Source organism: Ischnura elegans, chromosome 4, assembly GCF_921293095.1.
Source record: "Ischnura elegans chromosome 4, ioIscEleg1.1, whole genome shotgun sequence".
Taxonomy (NCBI): Eukaryota; Metazoa; Arthropoda; class Insecta; order Odonata; family Coenagrionidae; genus Ischnura; species Ischnura elegans.
Window position 1 is genome coordinate 80,138,888 of NC_060249.1, and position 21,878 is coordinate 80,160,765.

At 36.3% G+C, this 21,878-nt stretch overlaps 1 protein-coding gene across 4 annotated transcripts; it reads right to left on the bottom strand.

The window, feature by feature from the left end:
• Positions 1 to 5,781: 5,781 nt before the first annotated feature.
• On the bottom strand, positions 5,782 to 20,233 carry LOC124157698 (intraflagellar transport protein 57 homolog). Of its 4 annotated transcripts, XR_006864644.1 has the most exons (10): positions 19,801 to 20,233; positions 19,418 to 19,580; positions 17,948 to 18,066; positions 17,667 to 17,829; positions 13,923 to 14,034; positions 10,381 to 10,577; positions 9,655 to 9,799; positions 7,884 to 8,115; positions 6,261 to 6,445; positions 5,784 to 6,126 (listed from the first exon to the last, which is right to left on the bottom strand). XR_006864644.1 is itself a non-coding variant. In XM_046532650.1 (9 exons), exons 1-8 carry the CDS (start codon positions 19,962 to 19,964, stop codon positions 7,892 to 7,894), a joined length of 1,287 nt encoding a protein of 428 aa, XP_046388606.1. In that variant the 5' UTR covers positions 19,965 to 20,233; the 3' UTR covers positions 5,782 to 6,445; positions 7,884 to 7,891. The 4 variants fall into 4 exon arrangements, 3 of the variants coding, with proteins under 3 accessions (XP_046388606.1, XP_046388607.1, XP_046388605.1); XM_046532650.1 differs by having other exon boundaries at positions 5,782 to 6,445; XM_046532651.1 differs by lacking the exons at positions 5,784 to 6,126; positions 6,261 to 6,445 and having other exon boundaries at positions 7,766 to 8,115; positions 19,801 to 19,970; positions 20,105 to 20,233.
• Between the last annotated feature and the right edge of the window lie 1,645 nt (positions 20,234 to 21,878).

Consider the following 21,878-nt stretch of genomic DNA (forward strand, 5'->3'; position numbering starts at 1 on the left):
GTATGTATCGTGCAGATGGTGTAAAACAAGGCCACTTATACTCACCGAAGTTCAGTGGCAGTTTTTTTAAGATGACAACTATTCAGCTATCTATACACATAAAAGAAGATGTCTGTTTTTCTGTCCACTATGCATTTCCATACGGCTGCACAGATTGCAACCAAAGTTATTACGCAGGCGCAGCTCATGCTCCCAAATCCCGCAGTGCTACTTCTGGTTGTGTCTGTTGTGTTCCTTGCGTTGTTTACTCATTAATGTTTGTTACATCACGTCATACAACTTCTTTTGTTGGTAATCCTGTCGGGTAGGCACACCACATGACGCGCTCAATGGGAAAACATAACTCGAAGGATTCTACACTTCGCAAAAGGGTAGTTTCATTCATCAAAGAAAACGAAATGCATTGATTGCTAATCGTTACCCACCATTAGGGTTTTCATAATATACAAATTATTTGGTTTTAGAAATCCCAGTTTAAACGAATGGCAATGGTCAATTTTAACCTCATTTGAAGAAGGCCAGATTGGCGCTCATGCGATTCCACTCCACGTGACGTCACAGGGACCTAGTTTCTACACGAGAGGATAGGAGTTTTACATCGTCTGAGATTACCGATGCATGCATGAGTGAAACGCGTACTCCAGGAGTAATAATATTTCGATTTAGGCAATAAAAAAATAATAGGAAACCACCCTATTAATCCACTTGATGTAAACCTTCTTTCTGGGGTATGCGTTCACACTACATTTTGGTCTACACACGCATGGACACACAAAATGAATGTTAAGGAGAGGGTAAGCTGATCCCGTGCAAGGCATACAGAAATCGTTTTTTCCATTGTTTGCTGTTACAAAGGTATACCATCATCATACCTAATTTTTCCTTTTCCTAAAAAAACCTGCCATGAGACTATGAATTCCAAGTTTCCCACTTCTCTGAGTACTATGCTACTGGAGCAATGCCTGGTGGCCTGCTAGTAATACAAAAAAGCTAAGGAGGAACACTCCAGGATTAGCTTTGGGGTACTGAATATTTCCACCCAATCTGATCTAAATTTATGGCAAAGCACTTAGCAAAAGTGCAGTAAGGGAAATGTGGGATTTCCTCAAACTATTAATTTTAAGTAAGCAAGCACACTGAATATACTAAAAGAGTGCAAACTCAACAGGCAAAGGTATAGTCACTTTCACAAGTCGATCCCCATGGCCAGTGCGAGCAACTATGTTTTTGGCTGAGCTCGAACTTCGGGAATTACTTAAGCCTTCTGTGCCTTGAAAGGGCCAGTTTGACTACTGCCACCATCTGCGAAAGTCTTAATGAGGCATTCTTCACTACTACTAAATTCTTCATGACTTCCCCGAATCCTAGTGTAAGTCCTCAGTCATGCGATTCTCAACCTGATGGTATTCCGAAATAGATAGTCTAAGAAGTCTGACTAGTACACAAAATACTGAGACGTATCCGCATTTCAATACACACGTAAGGAAGAAACTAAAATCGGAATTTACGTCTGAAAAAGGATTTTAAAAGTTGCCTAAAAAATAACCTTCCTGAGAATGCCTTTAACATATGATTACCATATACCATCAATGCATATTGCTCCATATTTAATCTTTAACAGTACTCCGATAGGTGCATTTATTATTCCTATGCATTTTCTTGGGAAATAAATTACCCTACAGTTTTCTGTGTGTCTCATCACACGAGACATCAAAATTACTAATGTGCGCCAAATTAATATCTTTACTTCGGCTTGATTTATTCCAGTTGTTATTAAAATTTTCCTACGCAAATATTTAAATAATGTTTAATCTATTCCAGGTATCAGTAAGTAATTAACCCACATCTTCATGTTCATCGAAAGTTCGATTGTCTAAATTGTTTTCATAAATACATTTTCGGTAATTAAAAAACCATCAGAAGCATTGATTAAATGACTTATTTGCCTATTTTTTGTCATTCTAAGGTACATTTTGTACATATTTTATCTTTCCCCTTTCATTGAGAGGTCAACAGTTGTTATTAAAATTTTCCTAGGCAAATATTTTAATAATGTTTAATCTATTCCAGGTATGTATCAGTAAGTAATTAACCCACATCTTCATGTTCATCGAAAGTTCGATTGTCTAAATAGTTTCCATAAATACATTTTCGGTAATTAAAAAACCATCGGAAGCATTGATTACATGACTTATTTGCCTATTTTTTGTCATTTTAAGGCACATTTTGTACATATTTTATCTTTCCCCTTTCATTGAGAGGTCAAACTAGTCTTTCCCCTTTTTCGTTTCATTTTTCATGCTATACTCAGTTGTAATTGGCACCTGGTGATATCATGCATGTCAATATCCTCCACATTCTTACATATAAGTGGTTTCACAGCATTAATAGAACTTATACTCAAGTAATGATTACCCTGAGTCAGTCTTGTGGTTGAACAGATACTGATCATATTTCTGCTAGCACAAAACTACACATTCATAATTTTCATCCGATAAAATTATACCATGTTGGGTAGCTGATGACTGCACAATTAATACAAATTATATTTATTAGCTACCAATTATACTGATTGGGGTGTAACTTTTTACAGTGCCGAAATTTAGACACCGACCAAAGAAGGAGCAGAAAAGAATTAAAGCAATCAAGATGTGAGTATGAAAAAGAATGGAGAAGGTGAGATGGACGGAGAGGAAAAGGAACGAAGAAGTGCTATCCATGGTGAAGAGATTTTAGGTAATGGAGGAGGGGAAGGATGAAAGTAAGGATATGGATAGAATGAAAGGGGTAAATGGGAATGGGCATCACTGTGAATTGAAGTGGTTAGTTCAAGTTGGTAGAGTTTTTCCATGACCACCAAAAATGGTTTATTCACAATCATAATTACATGTTGATATTACTTGCACAATTTTTCTTAAAAAAAAACACTGAACAATACTATGTACGAGTATTCCCCAGTAAGAAATGGAAAACACTTCCTACGACGCATTGTGGTCTAAAAGCCTGCCATGTTACTCAATGCCCACCTATGCCCCCTCGTATGCCGCCAATTATGGGCTCCATTTTCTTACTACAAACTACACAAATCTGATAAGGAGACTATGAGAAATAACTCAGAGCTCACTCTGAATAATTGTTACGTTCAGTGTTTAACTCCGTAGCTACTGCTGAACCACTTTGAGAGCAACTCCCAGCGTCCACTTACAGCTGAATCAAATTTTTTTAATGCTCCATCCAATTTCAGCGAGTATTGAGTTTTTTTCACTTGCACTTTTATTCACTTGCTATTTTAGGGAGCCTGCCCTCATTAAAACTCAATTTTTCAAGAAAACAGTACCCTGCTACACTATTCATGGCTTCATTTCAGGTCATCTGTCACTGTACGCTTCAGACCAATTTGTTGATGTCCTGGCGATCTAAATGTTAGGATGTGAGTTTCAAGCAAAAGGCAAATTGTGAAAGGAACGTTTTTTGCCTTGAATATTGTTAACATATTTACTATTATTGACGAGTGAGCTATCGATGGGTTTTATGTGCTTGATAGAAAGTCATTTCTGCAACTCTAGTATAGATTGGATTTGTAATCGTGTTTTTCTACCAGAAACACCAGTCAAAAGCTCTAAACACAAGCAAGAAATATTACCAAGGAACTGGACAATCCATGCATTGATTTCAATGCACTCTTAACAAAAATGTAAGAAGTCGAACTTTTAAGAGAGCCACTAAACTACGATATTCTAGGGACATTTATTAAAACCAACATGCCACTTGAAAAAATATAAAACCATTCATAACAGGCTTTCTCAAATATACATGATAAGTACAAAGTAGGCAAATATTTTTTAGATTTGGGAAAAGTTACGAACAGAAAGTGGATCGTGGTAGCCAAGTGGGTTGAGCACTAGTTTGCAGATCAAGGGCCACCAGTTTCAATTCCCAGGGAAGCCTTTGGGCATCATTAATCAACATCCAAGGGAAAAAGGTTTACCACAGAAAGGAACTGATTCCCAACCCTGAATGTCTGATATTCACTCAACTGTGGCTCAGTCTAGGAGAGCTCTAACCTTGCGCCAATCCAAACCAACCACCAGGTTAACACGTTAACCCTGGCACACCTTTTTTAATGCAGGCCCTGGGGGCGGCGTTGCGACCAGTAATAGAGCGTATAGGGCGGCAGGTTAATAGGGAAAAGTATTATTTTCCATTATATTTTTAATGTACTATTTTTTAATTTACTGTTCTCATATAGTCATTAAGTAGGTCTTTATATTTATTTATAGATTTAGTGTGCATTATTTATTACCTATCAGCTGTGAATAAACAAAGCTCTTTTATCGAAATTTTGGTGCCAGGCGGCGTGACCCACCTGTGGGCACATCGAGCATTGTCATGTTTTTTCAGTCAATGGTATTTTGGGAGGGATAAAGTGTCTCTAAAACTCAAATCCCTGCTGAGACTATCTAACAATGATAATTTTTATGCTTCTTAGCTTTCAGACGTATACTTTGTATCCACAAGACTACATTGTCCAATGCTATTTCAGTCCACCCATCAAATCAGAAGGAATACAAATTGATCATCCTGAGGTACTGTTATATTGACGTGACGATAAAACGGCGAATCACAGCTCTGAGACTTTTTATTGCATTGCGATAACAAAGTAACTAGAAAGTGTCAAAATCCAGTATCAATTACTTTTTTTTCTGTTCAGTCCTCTCCGCTGGTTCTCTTTTCATTAGATCAGTCAACATATTCCACACAGGGAGTCTTTTTGCAGACTTTGTCAGCATCAGGTTATAACTCATTATACTTGTAGGATAATTCAACCCAAAAGGTAAAATAGTACTTGTAATGGAATTTGCGACATTGTATAACTAAACTGAAATATTAGTTTACCGAAATATACCACCATTATTTTATAATGAACAGGTTTGTCAGGATTACTAAGAAATTCAATCATAAGAACGCAAGAAGAATGTAGGACCAGACAAGAACTGGAAGGATATCTCAGTTGTAGGATAATTCAACCCTAAAGGTAAGGTAGTAATTGTATAGGAATCCACGACATTGCATATCTGAGTTGAAGCATTTCAGTTTATGGAAATATACCACCATTATTTTATATTGAACAGGCTTATGAGGATTACAGAGATATATGTACCATTATAATAACACATGAAGAGGGAGGGACTGCAGTGGAGATTATAATTTTTAGTCTAAATTGTCTGACTCTTTGGTTTTACTTCTGACTATGAAGAGGGGGTTGGATCCGGCTTGCATTCGCAAGCTTATTGATGACGACTCAGAAGATGATCTGAACCAACCAAGTTGTTCACGAAGGGAGGGCGCCCGTAAAAGAATACTCTATTCTTCTGAATCAGAATCGAGTTATTTCAGGTCAGAGACATCAGATTCATCAAGTTATGAAACTCAAGAAGTTCCTAACACTGAGTGGGGTCCAGTAACTACGCTTGCGTCTGCACTAGAATTACAAGGCCAAGATCTAGAGCTGTCATTGTCGGAAAATAACTGTGCAAGTCCTCTTGATCTGTATAAGTTGTTTCTTACAGATGATATGCTGGAGTATATCGTAAGAGAAACTAACAAATGTGCTTATGAATTTTCAAACTTGCATACTGAAAATGAAGCAGGCACTTACCGAAAACATCAGCAAATTTGGGTACCGGTAACTCTCGGACTAATGAATAAATAAATTTATAGGTATTTTACTACTTATGGGTGTTGTTCATATTCCATAAAATTGTCTTTATTGGTCGAATTATTCAATGTACATGAACACACTAATAAAATTTATTATGCCTAGGGATCGCTTCCTAGACATTCTAAGGTATTGGCACTTTTGCCATAACAATCAAGCGCAATGTGAAGATTGTTTTCATAAGATTAGCTTAATTCTTTATAAAATAAATGAGAATTTCCAAAACCATGTGAAAGCTGGAAAAGAAGTAGTCATTGATGAAAGCATGGTTCCCTGGCGTGGGCGTCTGATATTTCACCAATATATACCGGGTAAACGACATAAGACGGCATCAAACTTTATAAGCTTTGCCTTCCCGAAGGCTCACTTAAATGTGATTATATACTCTGGTAAAAGACGATATTCATCTGAAAAGGGACATGCACATGACATTGTAGTGAAGCTCATGAATGGACTCCTGCATGAAGGTCGCATATTATATACGGACAGTTTCTACACAAGTATTCCTTTAGCTAAAGAGCTGTTAGAGAAAAATACATACCTGTGTGGAACAGAACGCTCTAATAGAGAACATTTGCCCCAGGCCGTAAAAATCAAACAAAAAAAGGATGAGACATTAGGTTCACAAAATTCAGATGGAATCAAATTTGTGGACAGACAAAAGGGCTGTACTCATGTTGACAACATGCAAATCCCATAAATGTACTTTAGTCGACATCAGCACATCTGTTAGAAAACCATATATGTACTGCCATTAGTTATAGTGCTGCAAAGAAAAGTGTGGGTATATCTGATCAAATGTCTTCATACTATACATCTTTGAGGAAGACAATAAAGTGGTATATGAAAATTATGATTGAGCTTATTTGTGGCACCATGTTGGTAAATGCGTGGTGCATTCACAAGAAGTTAGATAACCAGAAAAAGCTGAGCATTTTACAATTTCGTGAAAACATTATTTCCGTATTACTTGCTCAACCAACAATTGCTGCAACACCACCGGCCTCTAAAAAAAGGGAACATTTTCTTAAGAAGTACGAAGGTGCGACCAGAGTAATATGAAAATGATGTAAAGAGTGCCATAACTCAATTAGTAAAAAAAATGGAAGAGAAGCAGCGATGAAGAAAACCAAAAAGGTTGTAATTTATTGCCCAAATTGTGAGAATCAACCAGCATTGTGCTTAGAATGTTTTAAGAAAATACATAATTAATGTTTTTATTTTTATTCTATTAAAAATGGAACATATATAAAATGTAGTTTATGTAATTTTCCTCTTTTTTATTATTTACCCAAAAAAAGATGAATAAATACATCAATACTGAGTTAAAGTAAATTTTTCGAATCATAGTATCGAGTTAATTAATGCGAAAATTCATAAAAAAGGAAATGTAAATGAAACCTTAAAAGATCTATCTGGCGGAGGACAATTCAGGATATAATACAACAGAATGGCTGCACTGAAATATCTTCTACTGATCTATGGAGAGTGTGACCCACTGTAGAAGATATTTCAGCGCAGCCCGGTGGTGAAAACTAATGTGACCCACCGGTGGGTCACGCCGGTGAGAACCTGTTAAAGCACCGAGAGAGTTATGTTTCCTGATCCCCATATGATCACAGCATTATATTCATAGGCTAAAATTTGGTTAAGGAACTCCAAAAGCCCCAAATAATAAGGGGCCCAGATTGAGTTTTTGGGACTGAAAAATTACCATCCCAACAAAAAACATTAAATAAATGACCTAAAAGACCAAATGTATATTCATTTCTTTTGGTCTATGTCTTCATGTTTGTGAAATATTGTCCACCATAATCAGCCCAGTCCATCTACCCCTCAGAGTACAACCCTACACCACCAAGACCCATTTATCTTACTTCTGCATCTACAGACTTATCCACTACCATTGAAGGTGCATTAGGATCATTAACATTTTCATTTTACTTGCGGAAATGGTTTTATTTAATGATTTTATTCACAGCTTTTATCGCAGACTGGATATTATACAGACTTTTTAAAATGATTTTTGGCCCTTTTTAATACTGCTTTGTGAAATATTTAATTACCACAACCTAGAAGCCCCAATAATGACTCATTTTTATGATTATGAGGCACTTTAGGAAATGCTTAGTTTAGATAAAAATGAAATAACAGTTTCACTTACTTAAATATTTAATATTTCTTAATGCCTCCAGTATGAGCAGAACCCAAATTGGCAAAATTTCGTAGACTAGAGACCTGAGTATTATTTATGGAGAGTATATCTTCCTGTGTTTTTGATTTGTCACGCAGTCTAGACTGAAGTAAACAGTGCTCAGAAATCCCAAGGCGTACCTCTTGGAGAGCAATTTCACCCTTCAGTTGAGCCACAGCCTTTTTGATGTTAACAAGAGGAGCTGAAAAATAAATGGAAAAAAATATTAAACACTCCACTGCCATGAAAAAGTTAGTACAAGTGACAACTGAGGCACAAGCGATTATTTCAAGAAGTTCACCATCCCAACTCTTCTATTCGACAAAATCAAAATACACCAGCATAATAAATATATGACATGCAAGAAAATAAAATTCTTAGAGATCAAATACATGTAAATATAATGTCCACTGATAGACCCAATGATGACAGTAATAAGGATTACTTGAAATAATTAGAAAAAGTAAGTACGTGCACATTACATTGTATTTTACATGTTTGTACACATACAATTGTGCATCTTACATATATTTTCCATTTTGTTCCATACATGACAGGTTAGAAAATGACAGCGAATTTTAAAAAAAAGTTCTGACACAATCTGGTAAAAATACGACAGTTTTCAGATTCAGCACACAAAAATATATGGTACTCCATCAACAGAACTTGAAAAACATGGTAGAGCCATAAAAATGCAGGCCTGTATCATTAGTATTACATATACCCAAACAAGACAAAACAGACTGGAAACTCAAACTGGACCAATCACCTAGCTCGCACGTTTCTGCCTAGAAAAAAAGACTTCTCAAAATTTCATGATCTTACACACTCCTCCCTTGCTCCCGTCTGTATTCCTCCAGTGCCTCACAGCTAGGAAGGCTGAGTTCCCAAACACCCAGAGAACACTCTCCAAACCCACCACGGCCCCTAGCATCCCATGCTTTTGCAGACCCCCTTTCCACTCGCTGAGCGGATGAGTCGTTCTAGTTCCCCCAACTTGCCACTGGCAACACCCTCCAACGGGTCTTTTTTTGTCATTATTATTATTGTATTTATTACTTTACACCTGAATATTTCTTGGTCTTAAAAGTCACATTAGACCACTACCCTGGCAAGAATTCTTCCGTTGTGACTGTTTTTTTTTCAAAAAATAATATATTTAATTAATTACAACATGTAAATCTTACAGTTTCCATTTTATGTCAATTTATATAAGCTAGACACAAAAAATGCAGTGACTGTTATATATTAGTGAAGGTTTCACGTCGATAGTGTAGTACTCATCACTCAAATTAGGAAAATAGTTTAAAGGAACAATCCCCTTTCGCCTTAAGGTGGCAATATATGGAACAGGTAGTAAAGGCAGTGAAGGAGTACCTAGATATGAAAGGATTAGCTGATGGGAGAATTGAGTGGACAGCTAAAAGGATTTTACAAAATTTATGATGAACATAAAATATGCTTGATAAAACGGTTTACTGAGGAAATTATTTTAGTGCTTGTTCTTTTTGACTTAGGTTACGATTCCGTTTCAAAGCTAAAGAACTGGTGGAACTGAGAACTAAAGTATCAAACTGACCTCTCCCTGGTAGTAATGTTATACGTGCCTGTTTTTTACTAGTAATAAAAAAGTTAACTGAATGACATTTGAAACACCACCCCTAGCAGAGTACTCACACAAAAGAGAGGATTTTAATTAGTAGCAGAGCATATTGAATTGAGATTCTAAATATGTACGTACTTCCATCAGTCATACTGGATCCCCTTTCTTCAGTTTCCTGTTTCACAAGTTCCAATTCCTCTGTCAACTGGCTAAGCATTTGAGAGTGACTGGAAATTGATGTGCATGCTGCATTATATGCCTCTTGCGCTTCAGTGAGCTGTCTCTAAAGAGTATTAAAAATTCAAAGATTACACAAGACAATGAAATCTCATGGACAATACAATCACATACAATAATGTACTATACAACTAATATCTATGCAGGAAATGAGTCCTGAATCAAAGCTAAACAAAATAATTTAATTCTTTTGAAATAAGCAGTTATTAGTTCTTGTCAGTTAAAATAAAAATACCACCTTAATGAACCAAGAAATTTAAGTTACACAAGTAGATAGTGTGAGCACATTGTAAATTGCTATAAGTTAAAACTTGGATATCAATCAATAAAATTACATTTACCACAATTATGTAAAAAAATTGGATATCAATCTATAAAATTACATTTACCACGATTACTCGACTAGCAAACAAAGACATAAAATTAATAACGTGCAACAATGGATACACAAAACAATTTCATTACTGAGTAATGCAAGTTAGCATACACAATCTTTTTATACTTGAAAATTTTTCTACTTAAAAATAATTCTTCTGCATAAAAAACAAAATATGACACAATTCATAGAAATTTTATGACTGCTGAAAAAAACTCCCTAATACCAACAGTAAGACATAAATAACCAACCTGCAACACACTATATTCTGCAATCAAAGATTCCAATTCATTGTTCAAATACTTTTCTCTCACACCAATTTTTTCCATCGACTGTGATATGTCAGCATAAAGTTTTTCCAGGTTAACTTTTGATGACTGGAAAGCATCTTTCATGCTGTCCTGATATCGATGCATATCACTCAGGTGATACATCCAATCTCTTGGGTCTTGTTAGGAAAAAAGAAGGGAATTTTTTCACTTTTCCGTATGATCTCATATGCATAGCATACCAACTTAGTTCTCAAATACTAATGTTAAAAAAACATTCAGAGGTTGAAATAGACCAAGTGACTAAGAAGAGAGAAGTGCAAATTTTTTACACTAAATTGTGGATTTTACAGAATGTATTTTCAATCATGTAAAAAACTAATTTGCAAACAATACTCTCTTCAGCTGCAGCAGCTCTCATTTTATGCTACCCTACTAAATACCAAAATAACTAGAGTATTTGTAGCTCATTGTGCTTGCTATTAGTTAGAGTGAATGTAATAAGATGCAAGAAAATGATGGTGAAAAAAATCTGCAAACCCACTTACTATTCCTGTTCATAAAGGGAGTTTGTGCTCAGGAAAAAAAGTATTATTTTTCTTTAATTTTAATCAGTAGAGACAATTAAGTTTACCACATCAAAAGTCATAACATTAGTTAATAATTGAGCTATGTACATAATTATAAATTTGATGATCCCTGCATTCTATTCGGGTTTTCACCGCGTCCGTTGTGTTTCAGTGACAACAGTTTCGCTGACATTCCTAGATGTTTTGGTAAAAAGAAGAAGAAATGGGCTCCTAGGACATGCCGTTCACAGAAAGAAGACGCATACTGACCGCTACCTGAATGCTTCTTTGCATCACCACCCAGTGCAAAAAATCTCCTGGGTGGCAACACTAATACATCGCGCCTATGCCATCTCAGACACCGAGTCACTATCTGCGGAGAAGAAGCATCTCATTGAAGTGCTGGTAAAGAACGGCTATAGCAGAAGCATGGTGAATAGAAGATTTGTGGAGCAGGAGAACGAAGACGCAGACCCGAAAAGGACCTCTGAAGAAGAGAGCCGGCCGGAGCCAGAAGCATACGCCACAATTCCCTTTGTGGCGGGTACATCAGAAAAGATTGCCAGAATGCTCAGAAAGCACGTCATGACTCGTTTCAATTGCGTGTCAAAGATATCAGACATACTATCCATAGCGAAGGACAAAATCCCAATGGACCTTTACGAGGGAATATACAGAGTGCCTTGTTCATGCGGTAAATATTACATCGGCGAGACTTGCAGATCAATGAAAATCCGATTGCAGGAACATCGAAGGGCTACTAAAAACAAACAGCACCAACTCTTAGCCATATCTGAGCATGCTTGGAGTAAACCTGGACACAACATGCTCTTTGAAGATGCCAGGATAATAGCTAAAGAAAATAAAATACTTCCCTCACCTGATCAGAGAAGCCATTGAGACAGCAAAAACGCCGGCGAATTTCAACAGGGATCAAGGCTACAGCCTGCATATCGCATGGAAAAGGATTCTCCGACCACCAACAATGAGAGATGGACAACCGACCGATGAGAGAGCAGCAGCGGGTCAAGAGCCGCTGCCACCTATATAAAGCGGGAAATTTTATGCCTATAAAAGGAGGAAAAAATTTACCGAGTTTCCTCACCTTTGACCTGAAGACGCTGACTGCAATGTCAGCGAAACTGTTGTCACTAAAACACAACGGACGCGGTGTAAACCCGAATAGAATGCAGGGATCATCTAATCAACGCCGCGAAAATCTTCCAACTTACATTATATATTTGATAATTAAAATCTTACTCTCCGGAAATTTCTCTCACACTCATAACATTCCAATAGGGTAGTTTCCTTCATCAAAGAAAACGATAGGCATTAATTGCGATTCGTTACCCACCATTAGTGTATTCATAATACACAAATTATTTGGTTTTTGAAATACCGGTTTAGACGAATGGCAAGGGTCAAATTTTATCCTCATTTGAAAAGGGCCAGATTGGCGCCCATGCGATTCCACTCCGCGTGACGTCACAGGGACCTAGTTTCTACACGAGAGGATAGGAGTTATACATCGTCTGAGGTTACCAATGCATGCATGAGGCACAGAGCTCAGGGAAACGTGTCTTAATAATCACCTATTAAAACTGGCTAAGGTCGGAAAGTTTTCTTTGTTTGATAAGGTATTAATAAACCTTTTTTAAGCCAAGCGCTACCATTCAGCAAGGTACTCAGCTATCCGCTAGCATCCTGCGTCCTATCAGCGCTCAGAGCCTCGATCAAGGTCACTTCACAAGGAGAGAGGGGGAACCAGAAATGCGTCGCACGGACTTTCCTACTTACGCGTCGCGTTTTTGCGCGCTTGAAATTTTTCACTTTTCATTTAATCGCGAAAAATAGATATCGTAATTTAAAAATCTAAAAGCGCGAAATACGTACTCCAGGAGTAATAATCTTTCGATTTAGGCAATAAAAAAATAATAGGAAACCACCCTATTGGCCCAACGATTACAATTCAGCAATGCATAGGTGCATATATATCCAGCATATTACTGTTTTCGTGGAACTAAGAAACAGTTTAGTGGTACCACTGCTAATGAGATGCTGAGGGTGAGTGAAAGTTGATACTTAAGGTACAGATTGCTATAGTTGGGAGTGGAAGTATTGTATTAAAAGTAGGGGCCCTTAATAAAGCCCTAAGATTATTCCACAAAAAAATGGTTCTTCTTGTCTTTTAGAAGTTTAATTTTTATTCGTCACAATCTTCCTGAGAATATGCATATTTCTTAGTTACTTATGAAAAACCACTGGAAAATGTGGATTTTTCCATGGAAATTTTTAGTTTTCAATTATTACACCTCAAAAAGAATTAATTGATCAACAAGCTTCATACTACATTTTTCACTTAAAATCTGGTAATGTATCGATTTCCTGGGTTATTTTGAGAAAAAAGTATCCACCCTCGAGATGGGGTGGAAGCCGCCCTCACATTGAAAGCATCAATCACCATTATATCATATTGTTTGTTGGCACATACTCAGTGCACAAAATTTCACACCAATTGGCTAAATTACGAAGAAATGGGAGAAAAAAGGTTCAGTGAACTAGACAAAAAGGCCCACCACTCACCACACGAATGCAACAATGCTCCACACGCTCAACAACTATTTTTGTCTTTTTGCTTGGACCTCTGGAGTTTTTCCCTAATCACAATCTAATTTCACTGACCTGCATGAATCGTGTGAATACATCCTAGTCTCAAGAAATCGATCCCTTCCCTCATTAACACAAAATAAATTACTCCATTTTGGAAGAATAATAAAATGTACTCATTACAGTGGTTCCCAGGGAAATATCATTTTAAATACACAGGTTAAAAACACATGCATGAATATTCTCTTAAAGTCAGGCAAGCGAAAATAAAAATATTGCTGCCACAGCTAAAGGGTTACTTGTAGAGAGAGTGCAGTTTACATTTGAATAGAAAATGAATTGATTTACCAGGTTTGATTGTAACCTTTAGTTGGGGAAGAACTCTTTCCACTTCAAGTTTCCATTCATTTACACTTACTTTTGATTCTAGCACACTAGGCTTCTCCGGCTGGCTCAACTCCTACAAAAAAATTCCATTTGTATGCTTGTTTTTCACAATACCATTAACCCTTAGAGGACCAAGGGAGGGCTAAAAAATGTCCACCTTTTTATTTTTTCAATATTTTAAGTACTCATTCACCCAATAAAGATGTATAACTTCGTTATATTGTCAAATATAGGTTTAAAAAGATAAATACATCTTGATGTATATGGAAAATTTTGTTCATACATCGTTATGAGAGTGTAAATACGCGGTGGACACAAAGTAACCCTCCCTTGGTCCAACCTGTGACAAGTTTTTCGACCGAATGGAATCGCGTAATGGGACAAATAGTTTTGTTTGGCATTATAATTTTTATCTTAATTAGTTTAAATTAAGTATTAACGTTTATTTTAATTCAACAATAGGCTCCATACTGCATTTATGTATTTAAACTATAGGATGTAATTACTTTGATTTTATTTCACAAATTTCTACTTTACATAGTTTCAATTATTATTCTATTCTAAGAAATCAGAATTCGTAAAAATAGTTTTCAATGTATTTATCTTACATATTGATAAATTTTCTTAGAAAATTTTGAACTGTATGTTTAAAATAAATACTCTCTGTTTCTATTCACTTTGCTTACTCTTATAGGCTCTGCTTGACAGAATTATAAACTGATACATTATATCGAAAAAAAGCTTCAGAATACCCTTCTGAAATTTTGAATATTGAAGTCATTCCCTCTATAATACTTTCACAAAAACCTTTTCAATGTATTTATTTTATTCACTCATGAACAGGAAAGGGCGCAAAGAGCTCTATCCAGCCATTCATGAAGCACCTTTTACAAAATGAATTCTTGCATACCCCCGAAACACTTTGGTTACCTATCTAATCAGACTCGCAAGAATTCGAAGTATTTTACCTTCATGTCAAAATGGAATGCCATTGATGCGAAAATATGAGTGCAACAAGAACTAGCCCACTTTCTTACCGTGATATTAGTGTTTTTAAATTTATGACACACCGGCTAATTTACTCAATACCCTCACCCTCAGCTGCTGCGTGATTTGAACTCTCGCCATTCAAGATGCAATCTGTATACAATATAATGCAATTTATACAATCAGGATACAATCCCAAAATTACCTATCATGCGGTGAGCATTTGCGATGCATGGCATGCTGTCGGCAAAGCTCCTGTGAAATTTTGGCCCTCATGTTGACATCTAGAGCTACTATGCGGTGGCTTTTGAGTGAAAGGGTTTATATCTTTGAAAAGTTTACCTATCTGCTTATCTACTTGACTGAGAGTGACGTGTAATGAGAATTGGAAATTACAAGTGACACAGAATAAATCAGTAATGAAGAATTGAGTGAAACTGTAGTCCATGTTAGTGAAATCAGTTCAAATAATGAAGTAAGGCAGGTGAAGGAAGTGACTTTTGTAGGAAAAAAGGCAGCTAGGAAGATATCGAGTGCGTTGCAAAAATGGCAAGGAAAAACCTGAGTGATCCTCCTCGTGTGACTAGGCGAACCATTCAAAATATATTGCGGAAAAAGCAATTTTTACTACCTGCTGGTAAGGAAAAGGATATGCGCAAGTCATTTGAAAAAATTTCAACCCTGAAATTCTTGACATGATTTTACGGCATACAAATGAAGAAGCAGAACGAGCTCAAAGTCTAAAAATGATACAGTAGAACTAAAATCCTTCGTAGGAGTTTTGATATTGTTCGGTGCAAATAGTGATAGCAAGTTAGAATTGCATGATTGGTGGTTACATACATTTGGAAGGTCCTCCTATATTGCTGCGAAGAGTTGAAACTGATTTCAGGAACTATTGCCTTATTTGATGAAAAGTCTACTCGGGGAAAGACAAAGATGAAAAGACAAAGTTGCGCTAATTTTTCGGTATTCCAAATGGTCAATGGGATATCACCCAAGTATTACATTTGTGAACCCGATATGTTAGTTGATGAAATGTTATCATTGATTAGGGGAAGGTGTAGATTTATAGTATTCATGAAACAATAACCAGGGTAGTATGGGATACTTATAAGAATGCTCACCTACTGTTATGAGAGGTATGTGCTCAACATGGAAATTGTTGCCTCAGAAAATAATGAACCATCAACAAGCAGAGGTTCAAACGAAATAGTGAACGCCTGGTGGTTCCAATCAATAATTACGGGAGAAATATGTCAATGGGTAGATACTGTAATTCTATGGAGCCAGTAGAAGAACTTTATGGATTGACTATGGTTGGAACTACGCAGAGTAACAGAAAACGTATTCCTGAACAATCGAAGGGAACAGCTAGTCAGAAGATTTTTTCAAGTTTGGTTTGAATTTACAGACCCGAGATCTGGAAGTCCACCGGTGACTCTTATCATTCATCACCAAAGAGAAGCCTAAGAAAAATATCGTTTCTCTATCCATACAGCATATAGAAATCTATTCATATCCGATATAAATGTCAGTAATTGTTTCAAAAATAAATGTGACGTAAATTTGCTCTACTACAACACCAAAGGAGGAGTTGATGTTATTGATCAGATGCTATGCAAGTATTCCACCAAAAGATCTACAAGAAGTTGGCCAATCTGTCTTCTTTGCACTAATCGACATTGCTGCCCTAAATGGATTCTCTCTTTTTATACTCATTTTCCTCAGTAAAATATCAAAAAAATTAAAAGGAGACATCATCTAGGCATATTTGTTGGGCCTTGAACTTGTGCGGCTACAATACAGTATTAGTTGGAAAAGACAATAGGTTTACAGAACCACATTTCATTGATGATGGAAGGGGTCGCGGATAGAGAAATACAGCCGTCATATGTTCCTGTCAAAGTAATTGGCACAGGAAGTTTCCACGCATGCAGCAACGCACTCACATCAAAAAGAGGAAAACCAAACAAATTATAAAAAACTATGATTATATGTACTATATGTAACAGTTATATTTGCGGTAAATATGGCATAAAAGTAACGTATACAATACAGGCAATAATGCTGCCTTATCAGAAGATTTGAGTTGATTATTCATTAGTGATTGCTAATGTTAATAATTTTATAACTTTATCGGAATGATATGGCTATTGATAAATAAATACTACGAACAATATAGAACATAATTTTTTTAATTAGGAGACGTATTATGATTTATCATGTACTTTTAAATTAGGTAACTGAAAATGGAGTGGAAAATTTTAGGTATATTTTAAATAATTATAAAATTGTTGTCCTGGAGTAAGGTTGCATAAAATTGACTTAAATTTGAAATACTATGCCTTATTGTTATTTTAGATGCACAGTTATCGGTGATTTAGAAACTTAATTTTCAAATAAGAGCATGAAATCCGGAACCTCTGTGAAGAAGTTTTATCATAATTTCGTTTATGACCAGTTTATAAAGATTTGAAAATTTCAATATTTTTATTGCGATTTTATGACTTTCAGCTGGATAAACAACTTTAAAAATGCTTTAACAATGTAAAAACACAATTGTTGAAGACAAATTCTGTTTCATGATTAGTTAAAACGAAAAAATATGAGTGGACATTTTTTGACCCTCCCTTGGGCCACGGTGTAACCGGAAAAAGGTTGGTCCTTTAAGGGTTAAATATGTATGAGCATTCATACACTAATAAACACTCTTACATTTCCAAATCCCCTCAGAGCAAGGATGTCATTTTCCATTGTCTCTGGATCTTCATCATCAGAATATACAGCAGCAAGTTCTTCCTCAATTTTTTCCAGCACTAACTCTGCTTCATCATCACTAACCCCTTCAATAATTTCTGGCTCAGGAGGCATAATTGGCCTTGCGATTAAACAATACAGTTTTATTTATAATACAACTTTCTGTTCACCAAGAAAAATTTCCAGATCACAAAGTTTAATGGCTTCAAAGCCTAATGTATAGTGATGGTCCTACTTACTTTTTCCAAGATATCTTGCAATATTTAAGAGCCTCATCAGTGAGTTTATCCAAGATGAACACAACATTCTCTCCATACCCCTGTTTTAACTTGCTTGGTGGGAAAGTGATAGCAATTCCCTTTGAAAATATGAAAAAATATTTGAAATTCAAGACCTACGTACAAAAAAATATTCATTTCTAAATGTAAAAATTCATGCAAATTGGGAATGCTAGTCTTCCTTTAAGCCAAAATTTTTGCAGCCTCGAAAATAAAATGCTTCATTAATAATGAATAATAAAAAAGAAACAAGGTTCCATAGAGACAAGCTAGCAAGATAGCTCAATCAAAACACATACTTCTTGGTTTAACAAATTTACTTATGTGGAATTGAAACTTAATACTTGGAATGTTGTAAACACTACCTATAAACGAGCCCAAGAGATTTTATTGAGTCTGAAATGCATCTCTACTTTGGCTGACATTAAGTCTGAAACAAGTTGTACGCTATGAAGAAAGGAGCCTCCTGAAGGTAATTACTATGAATGGGATCTAGCTATGCAAATTTCTTAGATATATAGAATGCAGAAAGTTCAAAGTCACTAGAGGGTGACTTCTGGAATTTTCCATTCATGGGGTGACCAGGTGAATTAGAACAGGGGCTATAATGCAACTTAATTGATGTATGCGCAATTCTGGTGACAAAAAAAACAATTTGAAGATGATTGTGCCAAATGAAGACAAAAATTAACTTGGGAGAGAGCATGCATTAGGTAATTAAGGCCTACATAAGGTATGGTATTTGGAGGATGCGACCGACAGCTTAGGCGATTTGCGCCATCAGGGAAGGGTATGGAAGGAAGGTTGGAGAGAAACCCGGCATCGACATTAGCCTGCTCTCAATGAAAGGCGGCAAGGGGACCACGGCTGAATGTCCCATCCGACGGACGAAGTGTTTTGCTTGAAATGTCCTCCACACAACATTCAAGCAGGGATCGGGCAGTCTCTGAAAATTCTGTGCCACCGCCAGGATTTGAACCCGAGCAGACGAAGTGGAAAGCCAACACTCTAGCCACCACACCAACCTGATCCCTAGCCTACATAAGACTTGAGTGATCTTACTATCATAAATCACACACTAACACAACTGACCAAATAAAAATGGAGTTGATTATATGGATCTTGAAGTGGAAAGCAATATTTAGGAATCTACTCATCCTGGGAATATTTTGTGAACTGACAAACCTTAATTTTGACGGTCCTCACAAAATGACCATTGATGTTACGAATGCTACCATATGTATTTCTCTGAGTTTATAAATATCATATTGTCATCAGACAGGATTTCGCACTACCTACGCACGATTAAAAGACTCCCTTGAACCCCTTCAAGGTAACTGTAGAACAAACTCTTTCACCGTGGCCATAAGATCTGAATGCTAAATGGTGTAACAAGGGATTTTTTTAACAAAAAGAGCGTAATAAACAAACCTTTTCTCGGACACAATCCAATATGGACGATATGATTGAATTTGGATCATCATATTCCTGTGGTTGCTCGAATGGCTTACCCATCTTTTTTATCAACCAAGCACATAAGGAAATAAAACTGAAGAACTGCTCCATTGGATTGGTAGCCAAAGCAAAGTAATGCCTGAAAACACAAGTTTCGATAAGCAATTGGTTTATAAGGAACGAAAGGCTATGTAATGCGATGCAATCACTTTCCCAACGAAAGCTACACATATGTCAGGTTACAAAATTTTCTTCAATTAATACGGAGATGAGCAATAATGAAAATTAAATATACAAGCAAAATGCATAGAGAAGTTATACTGACGTCCTAACCAAAGCATCACAAATTATTATTTCACCTGTTCAGGGGTTTCATTTTTAATCCTTGAACAAAATCTTCGTGGTATCCAAGAGCTGAAAGTTTGTGCATTACCTCATCCATTAACACGAATGGTGTAAATGCACTTCCTGGCCCATTCTCATTGTCTTCTGTGCTTCGACGCAAATCACTATCACGACTCATATTTAACTAACGAACACCAGAAAAGGTGAGGATATTGAAAAATGTTAATGGAATCACATTAATTTATCTAAAAATTCATATTATGTAGCGCACACTTCCGATACTAAACAAAAATGTCATCTTTTAAGCGGCAAACTTACTTTCAGCGCAGCATGAATGCAGATCCAACAGCAATTCAAAAACCAAAACACACCAAAATCGATAACGATCGATAATCGGTCGATAGGAAATAGTCGATATCACGATCGATCTGTTTTGTACCTTGAAGATAGCGCGGGCTTTTCAAAGATCCATTCCGAGGACTATGCTAATCGCACTCTCATCTTCCTCCAAGAAGTAGTGAGTTAATGGCCTTAAATTAATGTCTCACGCTAATTTCCGAAAAATATTATTTTTCAGCTATTATATCGAGTCTATGATGACTTCCTTTTCCATTCCCAAGATAAATATTAAAAATAAGGTTTTTGCCTCTTTTGTTTCAATTTTACATTACATGAGCATACTCTGCAAGCATAAGCTATTTAAAAAAGGTGTAAGGCAAGTAGGTGCTCATATATCTTTATCCATATCAAAGTTCTAAAATACTTGTAATGTAAAATTGAAACAAAAGAGGCAAAAACCTTATTTTTAATATTTATCTTGGGAATGGAGAAGGAAGTGATCATAGACTCGATATAATAGCTGAAAAATAATATTTTTTGGATGCACTGATGAAGGACTTGTTATATCTTACATCCCTATTGACTGCTGTGTTGAGCAGGGTGTTTATAAAACAAGTAGGAAGACATCAAGTATAAAATTCGCCATCACGAAATCATTTAGCTTAGCTGGGAACCAAACCCAAATTTCCCAATTGCCAGTCATGTATGCCACCAGCCACCAAACCTGGCTTGATGGTACGAAATTGGTAGCATACCTGAACAACAATCGAGATATCCAGACTGAAATCCCACCAAAGCCGAATGATTTTTTCTCATGGCGAATTTCATCCTTGGTGTATATCACTTTGCACCTGTGTACAAAGTCACTTGCTTGATGCACGTGCTTTGGAAGTTATAAATTAAGAGCTAGTAAATGAATAAAATCCAAATGAATAAATAAATTCCAAAGTTAAAATGTAACACAAGGTAGAGTCAGAGTTGCTGATACTTGTAATACCAACCTGTGATGATGAATGGACATGCAAGACATCAATATCAATGCTTACAACGTTATAGACAATGTGGATTTTGACAGAGTGGGGTAGTGTAATGGGTAGAGCATTTGGCTGCTAATCAATGGAATTCAAAACCCAGCTGCAACCTTTGGACATTCCCAAACAAAATCCTCAAAGTGCAAGATAGCTTAGAGAAAGGAACTGGTCTCCCTTGCCCTGGATGAGTGTAATTCTCATGCCTACACTAAGTCTGGCATAAATTCTATCAGTGGCGTAACTAGGAATATGCTTTGGGGGGGGGGGGGGATGGGATGGCCTGGTGGCGACCCCCCCCTCCCAGGCAACTGGGGGACCGGGAAAATTTTTGAAAAATGACATGCCCGAAACACATTTTACATCATTTTGTCACTTAAAATTTAACTTAAAGCAGATGCAGTTATTATAAGTAAAAACTAGACAATATCTTTAAATATTTTTTTTGTTTCTCTGAGGGGATCTATTCCCCTCATCCCTCCCAATAGTTACACCACTGAGCTCTATCTTCACCTAAACAAGCCAACCTATGGTTTGAAAGACATGGTGAGTGGATGTAGATTTTGGAAATTCAAATTAGTTTACTATGCCTTAACAATTGACATTTTTTACAACTTGGTCAACTTTTTTATTTGAATAAAATATATAAAAACTTGAATGTATTGATGTGGCTCACTTCAAATCGTGACAAACCCCTAAATTTACAATAGAATTACATTTTTATA